The sequence below is a fragment of the Salvelinus sp. IW2-2015 genome, linkage group LG23 (genome assembly GCF_002910315.2).
Source record: "Salvelinus sp. IW2-2015 linkage group LG23, ASM291031v2, whole genome shotgun sequence".
NCBI lineage: Eukaryota > Metazoa > Chordata > Actinopteri > Salmoniformes > Salmonidae > Salvelinus > Salvelinus sp. IW2-2015.
In genome coordinates, this window is record NC_036863.1 from 31,215,669 (window position 1) to 31,231,932 (window position 16,264).

The following is a 16,264-nucleotide window of genomic DNA, read 5'->3' on the forward strand; positions in this document are numbered from 1 at the left end:
CACAGGTGTCACGATATGATGCGATTACACCTCTATAGACACTTTTTTTTGCCACATGACACAGAAACGAGCAGCAGTAAAATGGTATTTGGAAAACAAACATAGTTGATCATATTGGTGGACACTTTGCATCGTACCGTCATTTGTGAGTCCCCACTTGTTGTACTAAGAGTTATCTATGGAGAGAGTACATACAGTACATTTTGGTAACATGTTTATTATCCACTGATTTCAGTGCATATTTATGTGTAAATAAAATTATTTTCAGCATTTTTGTCCAAACTGATCCTATAATAATGATTCCAAACTGTCTAAAATCCCACCGTAATAAAGGTGACTAATACATAGTGTGACAATCATCCCATAGGCCTATATTGCCAAAATGACTCATGACATTGTACAATTAATGCCATGGTAGAATGCTAGAACAATAGCCTTCCAATGTTTTGGGCTGCAAACAAGCTATATCTTCAGGATAGCCAGGAGATTTGGAGTTGAAGTATTTTGTGATGTATACTATCCTATAAGTTTTTAAAAGAGTGTCCTTGCTGGTGTGTGGGGAAAAAACAGTGGGAGGGAAGGACAATCTCTTCACACAGAGGAGATTTTTTGTTTATTTGTATTTTTTATTTAACCTTTATTTATCTAGGCAAGTCTCTTAGCCTACTAATAGATTGGTAGGCCTTGTCTCTTGAAAATTAGTTTGTGGAAGTGAGGAATAAGTAAATAGCATAAGAGGGCACAGCTGGGGACTGAGAGGATGCACAAATAATCAACTACCTTATGACGGTCATTAGTGTTGTTGAGACTAAAAAAGTTTTTACATAGGCCTATAGCCTATATAATGGGTGGGGGTAGTATTTAGTGTTCACATTATTTATGTTATGTGAGACATGGAAAAACATTTCAGTTCAGCATGCACATCTTTAGATACAATGCCCACCAAATTTAGTTAATGTAATATACTTTGATACCACACATGAGTCAGCCAACTCATAGCTTACTTTTTTGTTTTGTTTTTGTTGCTGAAAATAAATAAATACATAAATAACCAACTTGAATATACAGTTGAAACTGTCTCTGTTGATCAAAGTAACCTGGCTATATGAAGCGGTAGTGATGATCAATTCATTCTCGAGGCATTGTCAAATCTGATCGTCTGCACAGCGGGATAGTAAAAAGACGACCTGGAACGGCACCAGATTATTTATTTTCCGTTTCACTGGCCTGCCCGGGTGTATGACTTGTTGCTAAGTTACAGTCTGTGGGAGGCAGACAAAAATGATGAAGGGAGGGGATGATGAATGATATTTAGCTATAGTAGCTTGCTAGCTGTGTTTATTATTTGCAGTAATGTTCGTAGATAGACTATAATAGCTAGCTCAATTTGGAACTTTCTGAACAAGACATCATAGCTAAGGTTAATAAATTCGTTTGACGGCTGAGTGCATTATATTTGTGGGTCGTTGATTTACCATAAATAAATGGTTTTGGAGCTGGCAGTGCCCGCAAATGCAGGCCCTTTGCTTCACCGCTCCATCCCGCACATTGAGCGTATTTTCCGGGTGAGGGTCAGCTACGGATCCGCGGAGTCAAGCTGCGACAGCTCAAATGTCAGCACCAGCAATATCATAATAGTACGTGTCGCGGAGGGCAAGGAAGATGACTACACCAAGGCAAAAGTAAGATAACTTTGCTGGAACGCTACTGTTAATGTTTGCTTCGTGTTTTTTAGCTAGCTACCGGCAACGCGTTAGCCGCATAGAAGCGGTCAACTAGTTAGCTAGATAAGTCAGCTAGCTAGCTAACGTTAGTTGATCTACTCTGGACTGGTGTAGTTAGCTTTCACTGCAGGCTAGTGTTTGCTGTTAACTAGCTTGCTTCTTACTATATTCGCTAGGCTAATATTAAACTAACGTTAATCTCGCTTGTGGTGGATTTGGTAATGTATGACTAGAGCTTCATGTTTACATGTACGTTAACGTTAGTTATTGTTTTCTGGTAGGTAACGTTAYCTAGCTAGTAAGTTTAACTAACGTTACTGCCAACAACATTCTTAGCTAACGTTACTTTCATGAGGCGCAATATTAACTGTTTTGTGCTCTAACAAGTGCTAGCTAGCTAAGTTAACTTGTTTGAGTATTTAAAAAATATATATAAATTACTTTTTTTACATAGCTGAAATAATGTTTCTGTTGGAAGCTTTCCAGCCAACTAAGTTAACTGGCTAAGCTAGTCTTTACATGTCTCAACTACTAGCCAATGTCATCAGAAGGAAGAATTAACGTTAGTACTGTTTAACTAGGTAGATGTGTGTTGTATGGTAAACTATGATTGTGAATTAACGTTAGCCTAGCTACCTTTTGCAGAAATGTTGCTGAAACAGAGTTTATGCAAAATAAACTATTCGAATCTAACGTTAGCTAGGTAGTTAGCAACGGTAGTTATCTAATCTTATTATTAATCGTTGGTGTCTGTAATCAGCACTATGAACACTTCTAACAAATTCTGCACACCTAATAGTTACTTCAAAATACCCCTTATTTGACCTTTTATGGGGTTTGACTTCCAGGACTTAGGCTACTCATAGTGTTGAACCGTTAATGTTGTGTGCTTCAGAACAATGTTCAGGTGTGTACCTCCATTACTGCAGCATATCTGTACTTTGCATCCTCGCTGTGGGGCCTCAGTTTGGCCAAGCATCTTAGTCCTTCTGACTGCACATGCTCCACTTGTTGCTATGATACAGGGCTGCACAAGCCTGTGCATGTGCAGTGCTTGAGTGGCCTTGCTGTGTCTCAGCCTGTGATGTGGAGGTGGAGAAAAAAAAGATGGGGCTTCTTTGTTGTTTCATGCTGCTCTGCTCCTCGACAGTTATGTCATTTTGTTCCAGGAAATTCCAACACATCAGTATTGTTGTGAGGTGGCTACTGGGTTTCCTGCAAATACACAAATGTCTGTGTTGACTTTGTGAGGACACCTATACAATATCTGCCACTTTTGTTATAGAATGGGTTAGCCTCTTCCCAATATGTTGTCTTTTTATATAATGTATAGCCTAGTTATTCTTATGGAAATAAACTACTTTGTCCTTAGGATGAAGTGCAGTAGTTTCATTCATTCAATTTTCTCAAACCAGATCTACTCCATTATCTTAGGTTGTGTACTGTCCTGACTCTCACTTTCTATAATAAGAGGTGGGGAAATAAGTAGGCTATCTAAATAAGTATTATTTAGGCTATCCAAGGTTTTAAGCTGTTGTGCACATGTTCATTAGGACGTTAGCTGCATAAGGCTTATCATATGACTAAATCGTAGTAGAAAGACTACTAGAGATGGAAATGTCCTGTTAAGTGGTTATCAAATACCTATTCACAATGTGGAGGTTAAATCTGAAAATAGGATGATGCAATCTGTACAAAACTGGGGGAATGATGTAGCTATGAACTGAATTGTTTGTTTCTTGTGTGCAACTTATTACCTCTGTTTAACATTGTAATTCTCATATTTTTAGGCACGCTACGTTAATCGTGTTTGCCAGGCTGCCTAGAGAAAGATGGGCTCTGTTTTGTGTTAGTCGTGACTGCTAAAAAGCAGTTAGCTGATGACAGGGCTGCGTTGCTAGGCAACCCATGTCATGGGCTGAGCCTCTTGAAGCAGGAATGGAAGTAGCTATCTACTATCTATCTGCAAGACCTGGGGAAGTACTGCTTTCAGTAGCACATGCATTTGGTGTCCATTTTTTTTTTTTAAGCACTTGGATCTGTATGCATATTTGGATACAAATTAATAAAGGTTTTTAAATGTTCATGTAATCTCAAATGCATTTCAGCCTTTACATTCTGTCGATTTACAATGGATAAGATTGAGCTATTCATTATTTAATTTAGGGGCTCGAGTGGCGCAGCAGTCTAAAGCACTGCATCACAGTGCTAGAGGCGTCACAACAGACCCTGGTTCGATCCCGGGCTGTAATAGGGAGTCCCAAAGGGCGGCACACAATTGGCCCAGCTTTGTCCTGGTTAGGGTTTGGCCAGTGTAGGCCATAATTTTATATGGGGCGGCAGGTAGCCTAGTGGTTAGAGCGTTGGACTAGTAACCGAAAGGTTGCAAGATCAAATTCCCGAGCTGACAAGGTAAAAATCTGTCTTTCTGTCCCTGAACATGGCAGTTAACCCACTGTTCCTAGACCGTCATTGTAAATAAGAACTTGTTCTTAACTGACTTGCCTAGTTAAATWWAAAAAAATATATACATTTCAATATTTTATTTTATACAATTGCAACATTGGCACCATCATGCATTAGCTTGCACTGATCCAGCAGAGTTCTGAGACATTTTTACAACTCATTGAAACTCTGAAAATAAATATTTGGGCAAATGTTACCAGATATGATGATAATAGGGCTGCATTACGGTAGGCAGCTAATTGTTACATTACACTTTCCATCCTTACCTTGGAAGGCCACTGTCTCTGCGCTGATCGCCTGTGAGTGAGACAACGCTAGCTAGCCAATGGGAGCGTAGTAGAACGCCCCTCTGAATAACGGGGCGTGGTTTTGGCTTAACTGCGWTGGGAAAAAGAAAGATGCACCCAGACTATTTGCATTGCCCCCCCTCTTTTACGCTGCTGCTACTCTCTGTTATTATCTATGCATAAGTCACTTTAATAACTCCACCTACATGTACATATTACCTCAACTAACCGGTGCCCCCTGTATATAGCCTCGCTATTGTTATTTTACTGCTGATCTTTATTTTTTTTGTTACTTTTATTTCATTTTTTTTAAGGTATTTTTCTTAACTGCATTGTTGGTTAAAGGCTTGTAAGTAAGTATTTGACTGTTTATTCGGCGCATGTGACAATTTTATTTGATTATTTATATTTCAGTTTTTACTTTTCATGGGGAGTTCAGGGGCCTTAGATTTCCCCTAGAGAGACATTGGGCAACATAGACTGAGCGTTGGCGGTAATCACCTGGTGCAGTTCTGAGTTCCGGTAGACCCTTGCATCACGCACTGTACTGGGATAGGCACTAAATACATTGGTGAAAAGCATTTTGTCGTCGCATAGAGGTGCATAGAATGGAACGACTTTCAGTTGACATGCAGTTTGTCTCGGTATTCTCGGGTGGCCTTGATGGGAATGTGTGTTCCGCAATGGCTCTGATCCCCCCCCAGGGAACTTAGCTGCCTTTGTGATACCACTGATGACTTCTCGTGCTCTGGCCCTTGAGAGATGAGATACAGCTACGATCACCCTTTGGAAGCAGGCTTCGACCGTAGATTTAGAGACATCTAACCTGATGCCGATTCCCCTGCACAAAGGAATATAATGTATATTATGATATTATATACATTATGATGTAACTGTTATAATAACATAACGCTGAAGCAATTCAATCTTTGCCAACTAGGCCTATCAGTCATGATTTGAGATCAAATCCAAATGATGCTGCAGTAACATGCAGTTTGTCATTACCACCACAAGGCGTCAGCGCTACAATGTACCTTTTAATGACAGTTGAAAGGTCATGTCAATATAATGTAAACAAGACCGATCGACCATCTAGCAGGATGAATTTCTGGTGAGTTTTATTGCAGATCGCTTGCTGTTTATTTTATAAAATATTTTGAGTAACAGTCTGGCCCTGTTACCCTGTTGTCTGAGCATTATGACAACTTTATTAAAGTGTTTGAAGTATCTACAGTTGAAGTCGGAAGTTTACATTCACTTAGGTTGGAGTCATCAAAACTCGTTTTTCAACCACTCCACAAATTTCTTGTTAACAAACTATAGTTTTGGCAAGTCGGTTAGGACATCTACTTTGTGCATGACACAAGTCATTTTTTCAACAATTGTTTACTGACAGATTATTTAACTTATAATTCACTGTATCACAATTTCAGTGGGTCAGAAGGTTACATACACTAAGTTGACTGTGCCTTTAAACAGCTTGGAAAATTCCAGAAAATGATGTCATGGCTTTAGAAGCTTCTGATAGGCTGATTGACATCATTTGAGTCAATTGGAGGTGTACCTGTGTGAATGTATTTCAAGGCCTACCTTCAAACTCAGTGCCTCTTTGCTTGACATCATGGGAAAATCCAAATAAATCAGCCAAGACCTCAGAAAAAAATGTGTAGACCTCCACAACTGGTTCATCCTTGGGAGCATTTTCCAAACGCCTGAAMGTACCACGTTCATCTGTACAAACGATAGTACGTAAGTATAAACACCATGGGACCACGCAGCCGTCATACCGCTCAGGAAGGAGACGTGTTCTGTCTCCTAGAGATGAACGTACTTTGGTGCGAAAAGTGCTAATCAATCCCAGAACAACAGCAAAGGACCTTTGTGAAGACGCTGGAGGAAAGGGATACAAAAGTATGTATAGCCACAGTAAAATTAGTTCTATATCGACATACCCTGAAAGGCTGCTCAGCAAGGAAGAAGCCACTGCTCCAAAACCGCATAAAAAAGCCAGACTACGATTTGCAACTGCACATGGGGACAAAGATTGTACTTTTTGGAGAAATGTTCTCTGGTCTGATTAAACAAAAATAGAACTGTTTGGCCATAATGATCATCGTTATGTTTGGAGGAAAAAGGGGTATGCTTGCAAGCCGAAGAACACCATCCGAACCGTGAAGCACGGGGGTGGCAGCGTCATGTTGTGGGGGTGCTTTGCTGCAGGAGGGACTGGTGCACTTCACAAAATAGATGGCATCATGAGGGAGGAAAATTATGGGGATATGTTGAAGCAACATCTCAAGACATCAGTCAGGAAGTTAAAGCTTGGTCGCAAATGGGTCTTCCAAATGGACAGTGACCTCAAGCATATTTTCAAAGTTATGGCAAAATAGCTTAAGGACAAAGTCAAGGTATTGGAGTGGCCATCACAAAGCTCTGACCTCAATCATATAGAACATTTGTGGGCAGAACTGAAAAAGCGTGTGCAAGCAAGGAGGCCTACAAACCTGACTCAGTTACACCAGCTCTGTCAGGAGGAATGGGCCAAAATTCACCCAATTTATTGTGGGAAGTTTGTGGAAGGCTACCTGAAACGTTTGACCCAAGTTAAACAATTTAAAGGGAATGCTACCAAACACTAATTGAGTGTATGTCAACTTCTGACCAACTGGGAATGTGATGAATGAAATAAAAGCTGAAATAAGTAATTCTCTCTACTATTATTCTGACATTTCACATTCTTAAAATAAAGTGGTGATCCTAACTGACCTAAGATAAGGAATTTTTACTAGGATTAAGTGTCAGGAATTGTGAAAAACTGAGTTGAAATGTATTTGGCTAAGGTGTATGTAAACTTCCGACTTCAACTGTAGGTCTAATTGTATGTTGTTGGTCTGTGCACGTGTATGGACTACAGTGGCTAGCTGTGATGGAATTGGCTAGTTATGACGTTGCTTATCCATGGTGTGGTACTGTAGATTGACAACTTTGTCAAGTTCTGTACCTTTTTTTAAATTGAACCTTTAACTAGGCAAGTCAGTTAAGAACACATTCTTATTTTACAATGCCTGCCTACCCTCCCCTAACCCGGACGCTAACCCGGACACTGGGCCAATTGTTTGCCTTGTGATACAGCCTGGATTCGAACCGGGGGTCTGTAGTGATGCCTTTAACACTGCAGTGCCGTAGACCGCTGCGCCACTCGGGAGCCCAATGTATCTGCCCTGATCTCAAGAGTTCTTAAAAAGTGTATTGATTTAAATCTGTCTTGACAAAAAGGAGGACATGTAATGGTGCGCATTAATACATGTATACAGTTCTACCACCTCTCCTGTGTCTCTGTTCAGTCCTAAACTCACAGTGGAGAGAGGGAGTGAGAGCTGGCAGTAAAACAGGTAGCCCTACTTTGCAGATACTTTCATTGCAAGAATCAGGATAATAGACATTACTGTTCACCAAATAAGGGTTTTAGAACCCAAAAATCTGCAGTAACGTGTAGCCTAATCACCGGAAATTACCTACCTGCGCAATATATGCTTTGGTAAAGAGGAAGGCGATGTCGGTGTATGTAATTTTTCGTTTTATCGTCCCAGCTCTTTCTTAACATTTACACATGCATTAGACATTAGTGATGGGGGAAAAATCAATACGATTACATATCACAATATTATTTTGGCATGATATTGTTTCGATAATTTGACTCTACTTTTTGGCTAGGTAATGTTAGCTAGCGCTAGTCAGCTGTACCTGGGACAAAACTACTGTATTTGTCATTCAATATCTTGTTCTCGATCTTCTTTTTAAATGGTGAGCCATCATGTTTTCAACACTTATTTCCATGACCGATACACWATATAATGCTCTCTCTTGTCTCTGCAGCAGACATATAGTGAGAAATATGTTTCGAAATTCAAATCGCAGGACGGAATCGCAATGCATATAGAATCGCAATACATATCGCATCGGCACCTAAGTATCGTGATATCATATCGTGAGGTCCCTGGCAATTCCCAGCCCTACATGCATTGAATTTTTTACTTTTAGGCAGGGATGACATTTGGCCAGTTTGGCGTTTTTATCGACAATCACCCTTTGTTTTTTTTCCAGGATTACATAGTTTCCTTAACTTCGCCAGCTCACCGAAAGAGAGAGCATCTAACGTTGGCTCAACACAAACAGCTGGTTGCGCTGAAGCCAGTCATCGAGTATGACTCTCAGGCTGTGGTGGAGGTGAGGGAGCATGTGGTGGACATCTCCGGTGGCGAGAGGAACGTGATGACAGCATGGTCGATGGTGGAGAAGATCAAAATGGAGAAACACCCTTGCAGGGAAGAGGCCTCTGAGCTGACTGAGGCCCAGCAGCCCAGTGGGGAGTCGGAGGAGGGGAACAGCTCAGAGAGTGAGTCAGAGCATCAGCTGCAAGTGAACAGCGGCAGCTGTAAGAGGACGGAGCTCTTCAGTGCCACCAAGCCTCACCGCCAGCTCTGTCGCTCMCCATGCCTGGACCGGCCCAGCTTCTCCCAGAGCAGTACTCTACCAGAGCTCCGCCCTGACGACACTAAGGCCGCCGCAGTCCTCAAACAGGCCAGTGACAAGGTGTACCAAACCAAGATGGAGTTTGCCTTGAAGCTGGGATACTCAGGTGAACAGGTGGAGACAGTGCTGAACAAGTTAGGGGCTGCTGCCCTCATCAATGATATTCTGGCTGAGCTTGTGAGGCTTGGTAATAAAGGTGAACTGGAAGTTCAAGCAAGCAGTAACACAGGCATGTTGGTCTCCCGTGGAGGCCCCTGTGTCAAAGAGGCTGTCAGTCCGGAGGTGTCACTTGAAGATGATTCCGTGGATCCTTATGATAATCTCAGGCCTATTGTCATTGATGGATCGAATGTGGCAATGAGGTAAGTCTCTATTAGAATGTGGCAATGAGGTAAGTCTCTCATTTTGTACCTTACATCGTGCAAAATGTGTTCTGAACCATCTGTTTTTGAATGGCTGTACTTGAATTACCTTTACAAGCAGACCTTTTTACTATGTGGTTGTTTTGTTTTGTAGCCATGGAAACAAAGAGGTTTTCTCTTGCCTTGGTATCCAATTGGCTGTTGATTGGTTTGTGGAGAAAGGGCACAAAGACATCACAGTGTTTGTTCCTGCCTGGAGGAAAGAGCAGTCGAGACCTGACGCCCCTATTACAGGTACTAAAACTCTACTACAATTAGCCACATTTAGACGTACAAGCCCGAGATATTTTCTAAAAAGGTTGTCTATGTTTTGGGGGGAGGGTGTGTGTGTGTGTTTTATCAACGTGTGTGACCATTGAGCTCAATTTTCCAGTGCAAAAAAAGCACCCACAGTGAGAAATTATTGTTACCATTTTAAATAGATACTTTTAAATGAACAATTATTTGAGTTTGGATTACGTTGGACTGCAATTTGTTTGTTTACAAATGTAATGGATATGAAAATATCAATGTGTAATCACGCAAACCACAGGTACATAGGCCTACAGAGTTCTGTGTAACAATTTGTACACTGCTGTTCTTGACTGATGTTTTAACTTTCATTTCACAGACCAAGACATTTTGCGGAAGCTGGAGAAAGAAAAGATCCTAGTGTTCACCCCATCTAGAAGAGTCCAGGGGAGGAGAGTGGTGTGCTATGATGATCGCTTTATAGTGAAACTGGCCTGTGACTCTGATGGCATAATTGTGTCAAATGACAACTACAGGGATTTACAGAATGAGAAGCCGGAGTGGAAGAAGTTCATAGAGGAGCGGCTGCTGATGTACTCGTTTGTCAATGATAAGTAAGTCATCAAAGCCCTTAGTTACTTGGGTAATGAGTGTAATTAACTACACAATAACTAAGCATATTCCCGTTTTATGTTTTAGATTCATGCCACCTGATGACCCTTTGGGAAGACACGGTCCAAGTTTAGAGAATTTTCTCCGCAAGCGTCCTGTTGTTCCAGAGCACAAAAAGCAACCTTGTCCATATGGTAGGTAGTCTCAACAAATAATTATATTGTATTTTTGTGGTTGTACTGCTGATGTATATATTGTTTAATTTGTGCTCTCTTTTATATCACCTTAAACAGGGAAAAAATGCACTTATGGACATAAGTGCAAGTACTACCATCCAGAGCGTGCAAACCAGCCCCAACGGTCAGTGGCTGATGAACTGAGGGCGTTTGCCAAGTTGTCTGCTGTGAAGACAATGAGCGAGGGGGCCCTGGCCAAGTGCGGCACTGGACCCGCCACAGCTAAGGGGGAGAGTGGCTCTGAGGCTAAACGTGTGACCCCGAAGCGCCAGTCTGACCCCAGCATCCGCTCAGTCGRCTGCGAGRCAGAGGAGAGACTGTCCGCTGTCCGTAAGCCTGAGGCAAATTCTGTTCCTTCCCTTGTGTCTGCCCTCAGCGTGCCCACCATGCAGCCTGCAAAGAGCCATGCGGCTGGTGCCTTGAACACACGATCAGCCAGCAGCCCAGTACCCGGCTCCCTCCAGTTCACACACAGCTCTCTGGAGCACATGTCTAGTGTACAGTACCCACATCCACCCATCCTAGTCACCAACAGCCATGGCGCTTCTGTCACTTACAGTGAACAGTTTCCTAAGTACGATTCTGTGAGCACGGACCACGGATACTACTCTATGCTTAGTGATTTTTCTAACATGAGCATGAGTAGCATGCACAACGTGGACAGCTTCTGTAGCATGGAGCATGAGCACGGGGTTTATCTGAGAAATCCCAGCCAGCATTGCCCTGAGCCCTGCCTCAGCCACTCTAACAGTGACTCCTTTTCCTCTTATGGGGAATTATACATGAGCTCAGTGGACAGTAGCCTGGATGAGAGCATGAAGGCACAGCAGACTCCTGCACAGAGCAGACTCCAGGCCTTCTCCCATGGGGGYTTCCACCACGAGGCCCTGACCCGYGTGCAGAGCTATGGCCKTGAGGAGCCRAAGCAYGGTCCAWGCAGGAAGCAGTCCATATCCCACCTGGCACCGCATGTCCAGCACCCTGRTGTTGGGGCCKGGTCCAGCTGCCCAGGGGACTACCCCTTACCTCAGAATGTCCTCCCGTCKCAGTCCTCGCAYCCGGGACGCTCCCTGGGCATGACACGRATGGACAGCATCTCAGACTCCAGGCTGTACGAGAGTAACCCCATGAGGCAGCGSAGACCCCCACTGTGCCGCGAGCAGCACGCCAGCTGGGACCCGCTGCCCTGTGGCAGTGAGTCCTATGGATACCATTCGTACCCCCTGAGTAACAGCCTGATGCAGCCGTGTTGTGAGCGGGTGATGGTCCGCAGCATGCCTGACAAGATGGAGCAGATCTGGAGGTCTCCGTGGGAGAACCCGCCTCAAGCCGAGCACCAGGAGCGCCATGTCATCCCAGAGCACCTGTACCAAACATACCGCAACCTCTGCAACATCTTCCCCGCTTTCGTGGTGCACTCTGTCATGGAGAAAAACCCTCATCTGACGGACCCACAACAACTCGCTGCCGTCATTGTCACGAAGCTGAGGTCTTGCCATTGAGTATTTTCATTTTATTTTTGAATCTACAATTGTCTGAAGAGTATTAGTACTCTACATTTGAAGTAAGTTATTTGATTGTCATCCAAACAATTTGTCCTCATGAAATTCACTAATGACTCACTTTGACTGATGGTTCACTCAATTCACTTTGACTGATGGTAAGATATTGAATTTGAATGAAGTCGTCCATTTTAATACAGAGCAGAATTATTTCACTATACGTAGATCATATTGTGCATATCTGACATTGCTGTAAATACTACGTGACTTTGTTGTTTGTGCAATTATTATTTTTGGGTAAAAGACAGAGGGAAGTGAGTGCAAGCATACCTCAGAGCATGAACTTTCACGTTTAATGGCCTTATATCTGAATGACCTCACTGCTCCAGTCATTGTTTAACGGGTTTCAATTAATATCCTAATGTAGTTGAGTTCAGTCTCCTTTTGTGTTTTAAATGTTAAGCACTAAGTATTTAGAATGATATATATTTTCTCAATCTCACTTTACAAAGCTACTATTTTGATAGAACTTGCGAGTGCACGTACATAAGCAAGCCAAACTACAACTGGGAAAGATTATACTTAAAACATCTGTGCACATATAAAACACATGAAAGCCATTTAAAAGACATTTCAAAGCTGCTGAAATAATGCCAAAAATTGAGAATGAACCTTGTCATTATAAAGCGATCGTAGTTTTGATGCAGACAATTGATTGGGTAGTAGTGTAACATCACATCAGTGTTGTAAGACTTAACCGTTGATGTATTGTATGGCTGGCTGTGTTGATTAGTTACCTTAATGTAACTGTTACATGGAAATGATTGGGAACACTTTTGAGCGTGTATATATCCATGTCTTGCACCTTGGGACCTGGCATGTGACTTGATGGCACATCCAGTGTTTAACGTGACTTATATTTGTAATTACTAAGGAACTGGTGAAGTCTCATCTGCAAAATGCTTTAAAGAAAAGCATCAATTTCCTTATTTATGCTGAGAGACAAGCCATGTAAATGAACACATAAAACGAAAACATCTCTGAATGTTATTTGCCCAAAATATTTTTCGGGCTTTGTTGAGTTTGTTTTTTCATGAACTAAGAGCAGGCCATGTTGGGCCTCTTGTCTCTTCATGAGAAGGTGTGACACACTGCCTAAATGTTTCTTCCTGTGAAACACTCAGAAAGCGAGGCTGCCGTCAGGGTTGTTTCTGGCATTTGGCTTACAGTTTGCGTGCCTACCTTTCCCCACACTACTTTCCCTCAAGTTTGAAAGGCTTCATAATGGTAAAGAAATAAAGAACCCCCCACTTACACTAAGTGACATAAAAGTGGGAATAGACTACTGAAATGTGAAATTTGTTGGTTATAATGTAATCTGTCACGGAATCATGTTTCTTTTCTCAGTGAGTAAAATATCATGATCTGAAATCAAGGTCTTGGGCCATATCCAATGCACATTAGTATTTAGTTTATTTTGACATGGCATGTGCATGTTTCATACTTTTGATGATAGCAGAAAGCCCCCCCCCACCCTCGCCTTTTGAAGTGCCGCAAACGACAAAGCCTAAAATGTCTAGAAATGACATTTGTTTGTTGATACAAATTGTATCTATTTCTTGATTGTAAAATATATTTATGAAATGTATATTATAAAAAATTGTTTTATTTAAGAAGAAAAAAATACAATGCCATAATGTTTGTGACACTATGTGTCACTGGGAGTAGCCCATTGGTATGTATTATTTCTTACTGGGCACAGTAGTTTATTTACAGGGACACTTACGTGCTACATAGAAGTGCACAGATACCCTGTGTGTAGCTGTAAGCATTGTGTCCTCTCTCTCTCTCTCTTTGTGTGTGTATACTAAAATTACCACTCCATGTACAGTTTTAATGTGCTATTAAACTTGTTGCATTAAAGTTTTTTGCTGTGTTGTAACCCAAGCAGCTTGATAAAAAAAATATATTTTCTGCTCTTTTCCTACATTGATACCATCCGTATTTAAATGTATTGACATGTATACATTGAAAAACATGCCAAATCTGGTTACATTTTAGTTGCTTCACAGAAAACTGAATAGATTGAAATGCCAGTCATAATTGCTTGGGTTACGAAACTTTGGGGGTTATTTGTTAAATTCTATAAAGAAAAAAGGATTTTACCCAGATAATACTATATTCAACTCTTAGTCTACTGACACAGTAAAGTCAAGTGACTGTGTGTCAGTATGATTAAGTGAGTATTTGAGACCGGTAATTTGTATTACCTCTGATTGGACAAGGGTAAAACGTGTGGAAAGGGATTTGATGAATAACCCTCTTTTTTTGGTAACAAGATTATATCTTTATTGATGTATGGTTTACTTTGGTAAATCTGTCACTCTCACAAATGGCACTTGATCTAGCCTTAAGTATTTTAAAGCATGTGAGATTATATTGGTTTTAGTTATATGTTTCAAATGAGAAATGTTATTTTAGCCCTGAGCATTTGTAATTACATTTGAATTTAAAAGATAGGCCTATGTTTGTGATGACTGATTTTACTCTATCTTAATATTGGTGGTCTCGGCAACTAGGCTTGCGGTTGATTTTATTGTTGGAATTGAACACAGCAGATAGAGGGTTGAAAAGCTACAGATATTTTCAATGTGTAGATTAACCTTGAATCAATGTTCTAAATAGACCAGCTCACCTGACATTGTAAATTCTCTTATACACCACAATAGCAATTCTCAGGTACTATGAGATTTACTGCGAATTACTTCAGAAACAATATTATTGATGTGTGCTATTACTATAAATGATAAATGCGCTTACAAAGTCAGATTTGTGAATTAGTTCAGGTCTCATGTCCTAAAGCTAAATTGAACTGTCTTGTATTGTGGTTTTGCAATGTAAAAGGGTTATAAGAGTGAGTTGACAACTAGGTCATGTGTTATGAGCTGCAGTAGTTTGTTCTATTCTATGTTGAATGAAACGCATTGCTTTTAAATTGTTTTAAGTAAGAAAACAATTACAAAAAGACAAAAACACTGAACTCTTTGGGTCTGTTGGCTCAAACAAAATGTAAGTCTCTATGACCAAGTGTGTTTGTTTCTTCAAATAAAGCAAAACTATGTTTATAAGGTGTTATTTTGTTGGCCCTATCAAGCATTTCATCTTCTTTCAGGTGTCACATTTTTAACAGCATTTTGATATTCTACAGCAGTCCCTCATCCAAGGGCCAGCAGAGGGGTGCAGGATGGCTGCTGACAAGTCACCATTGTATAGTCACTGAGGAGAGTTGGCAAGTATCCAGCTCATGTCTGCAAAGTAGTGTACAGTGTATACTATTCTGTGCTTATGACAAATGAACTTTGATTTATATGCCACTAGATTAAAAAAATATATAATAATAAACTGTTCTGACTGACTATAATTCATAAGAATTTATCAATTGTAATTCTGATACATATTAGTGGCATAAAAGTGATGAGGGGAACCTTATGTTTGCATTGATCTATTGCTTACTCATAGATGGGTTGGCTGAAAACGTCACAAACGATGTGCGTGCTTCCATGGGGCAGAGGTCAGCTGGTTGTGATTTTACTGGCTAGATTGATAGCAAGAATGACAAACTGCAATGTGTGCAATCGTAAGTGACTCGTTTCATCTTATTACTGTCTTGTTTTGAGGTGTTTTGAGTGATTTCATGTCAATGTTAAAATTCGCTAGCTAGTGAACCAACAACTGTAACGATGTATTTGAGATATAAGTGGTCATTGTGCAAATGTATTTGTTTTCATTAAACAGTGGAGATGAAATATAGCTTACATGTTGTCAACAATGTAAGCCAGCCAACCTCATCTGTTTTGCCCCATGGTTGCGCACACAATGTTTTTGTTGTTAAACAACCAACTCTTCTATATTTCTAGTTATATTTCTATGGAAGCCAACTGATTTAGAGTATAACTGATGTTTTGTTGTTTCTTAGCCTGCATGTGCATCGTGCTGACTTGTAATCTCCACCTGATGGTCAAACACGGTCATGGTAGAGAAGTTATTCACCATCAGGCCGGTCCTCGGCCTGGGACTTTCCCAAGTGTTCTTTCACTGGACTTTGTCTAAAGAGGCGAGAACACAAAATACATTGTAAGTTGATTATTGCTTATCAATACAATCCTATTTAGATATAATGAAATAACATGGAATCAGAATATCCAATCACATTCATGTTCTGCAAATTGGCATGACAACTGAACTGACCTG

The 16,264-nt window shown here is 40.9% G+C and overlaps 1 protein-coding gene across 1 annotated transcript; it reads left to right on the forward strand.

Annotated features, from left to right (window-relative positions):
- Nucleotides 1-1,154: 1,154 nt before the first annotated feature.
- On the forward strand, nucleotides 1,155-15,359 carry LOC111950647 (zinc finger CCCH-type containing 12B). The gene is made up of 6 exons (XM_023968407.2): nucleotides 1,155-1,682; nucleotides 8,582-9,372; nucleotides 9,527-9,666; nucleotides 10,043-10,277; nucleotides 10,363-10,469; nucleotides 10,569-15,359. The coding sequence occupies exons 1-6, from the start codon at nucleotides 1,485-1,487 to the stop codon at nucleotides 12,011-12,013; spliced, it is 2,916 nt and encodes a 971-aa protein (XP_023824175.1). The 5' UTR covers nucleotides 1,155-1,484; the 3' UTR covers nucleotides 12,014-15,359.
- The last annotated feature ends 905 nt before the right edge of the window (nucleotides 15,360-16,264 follow it).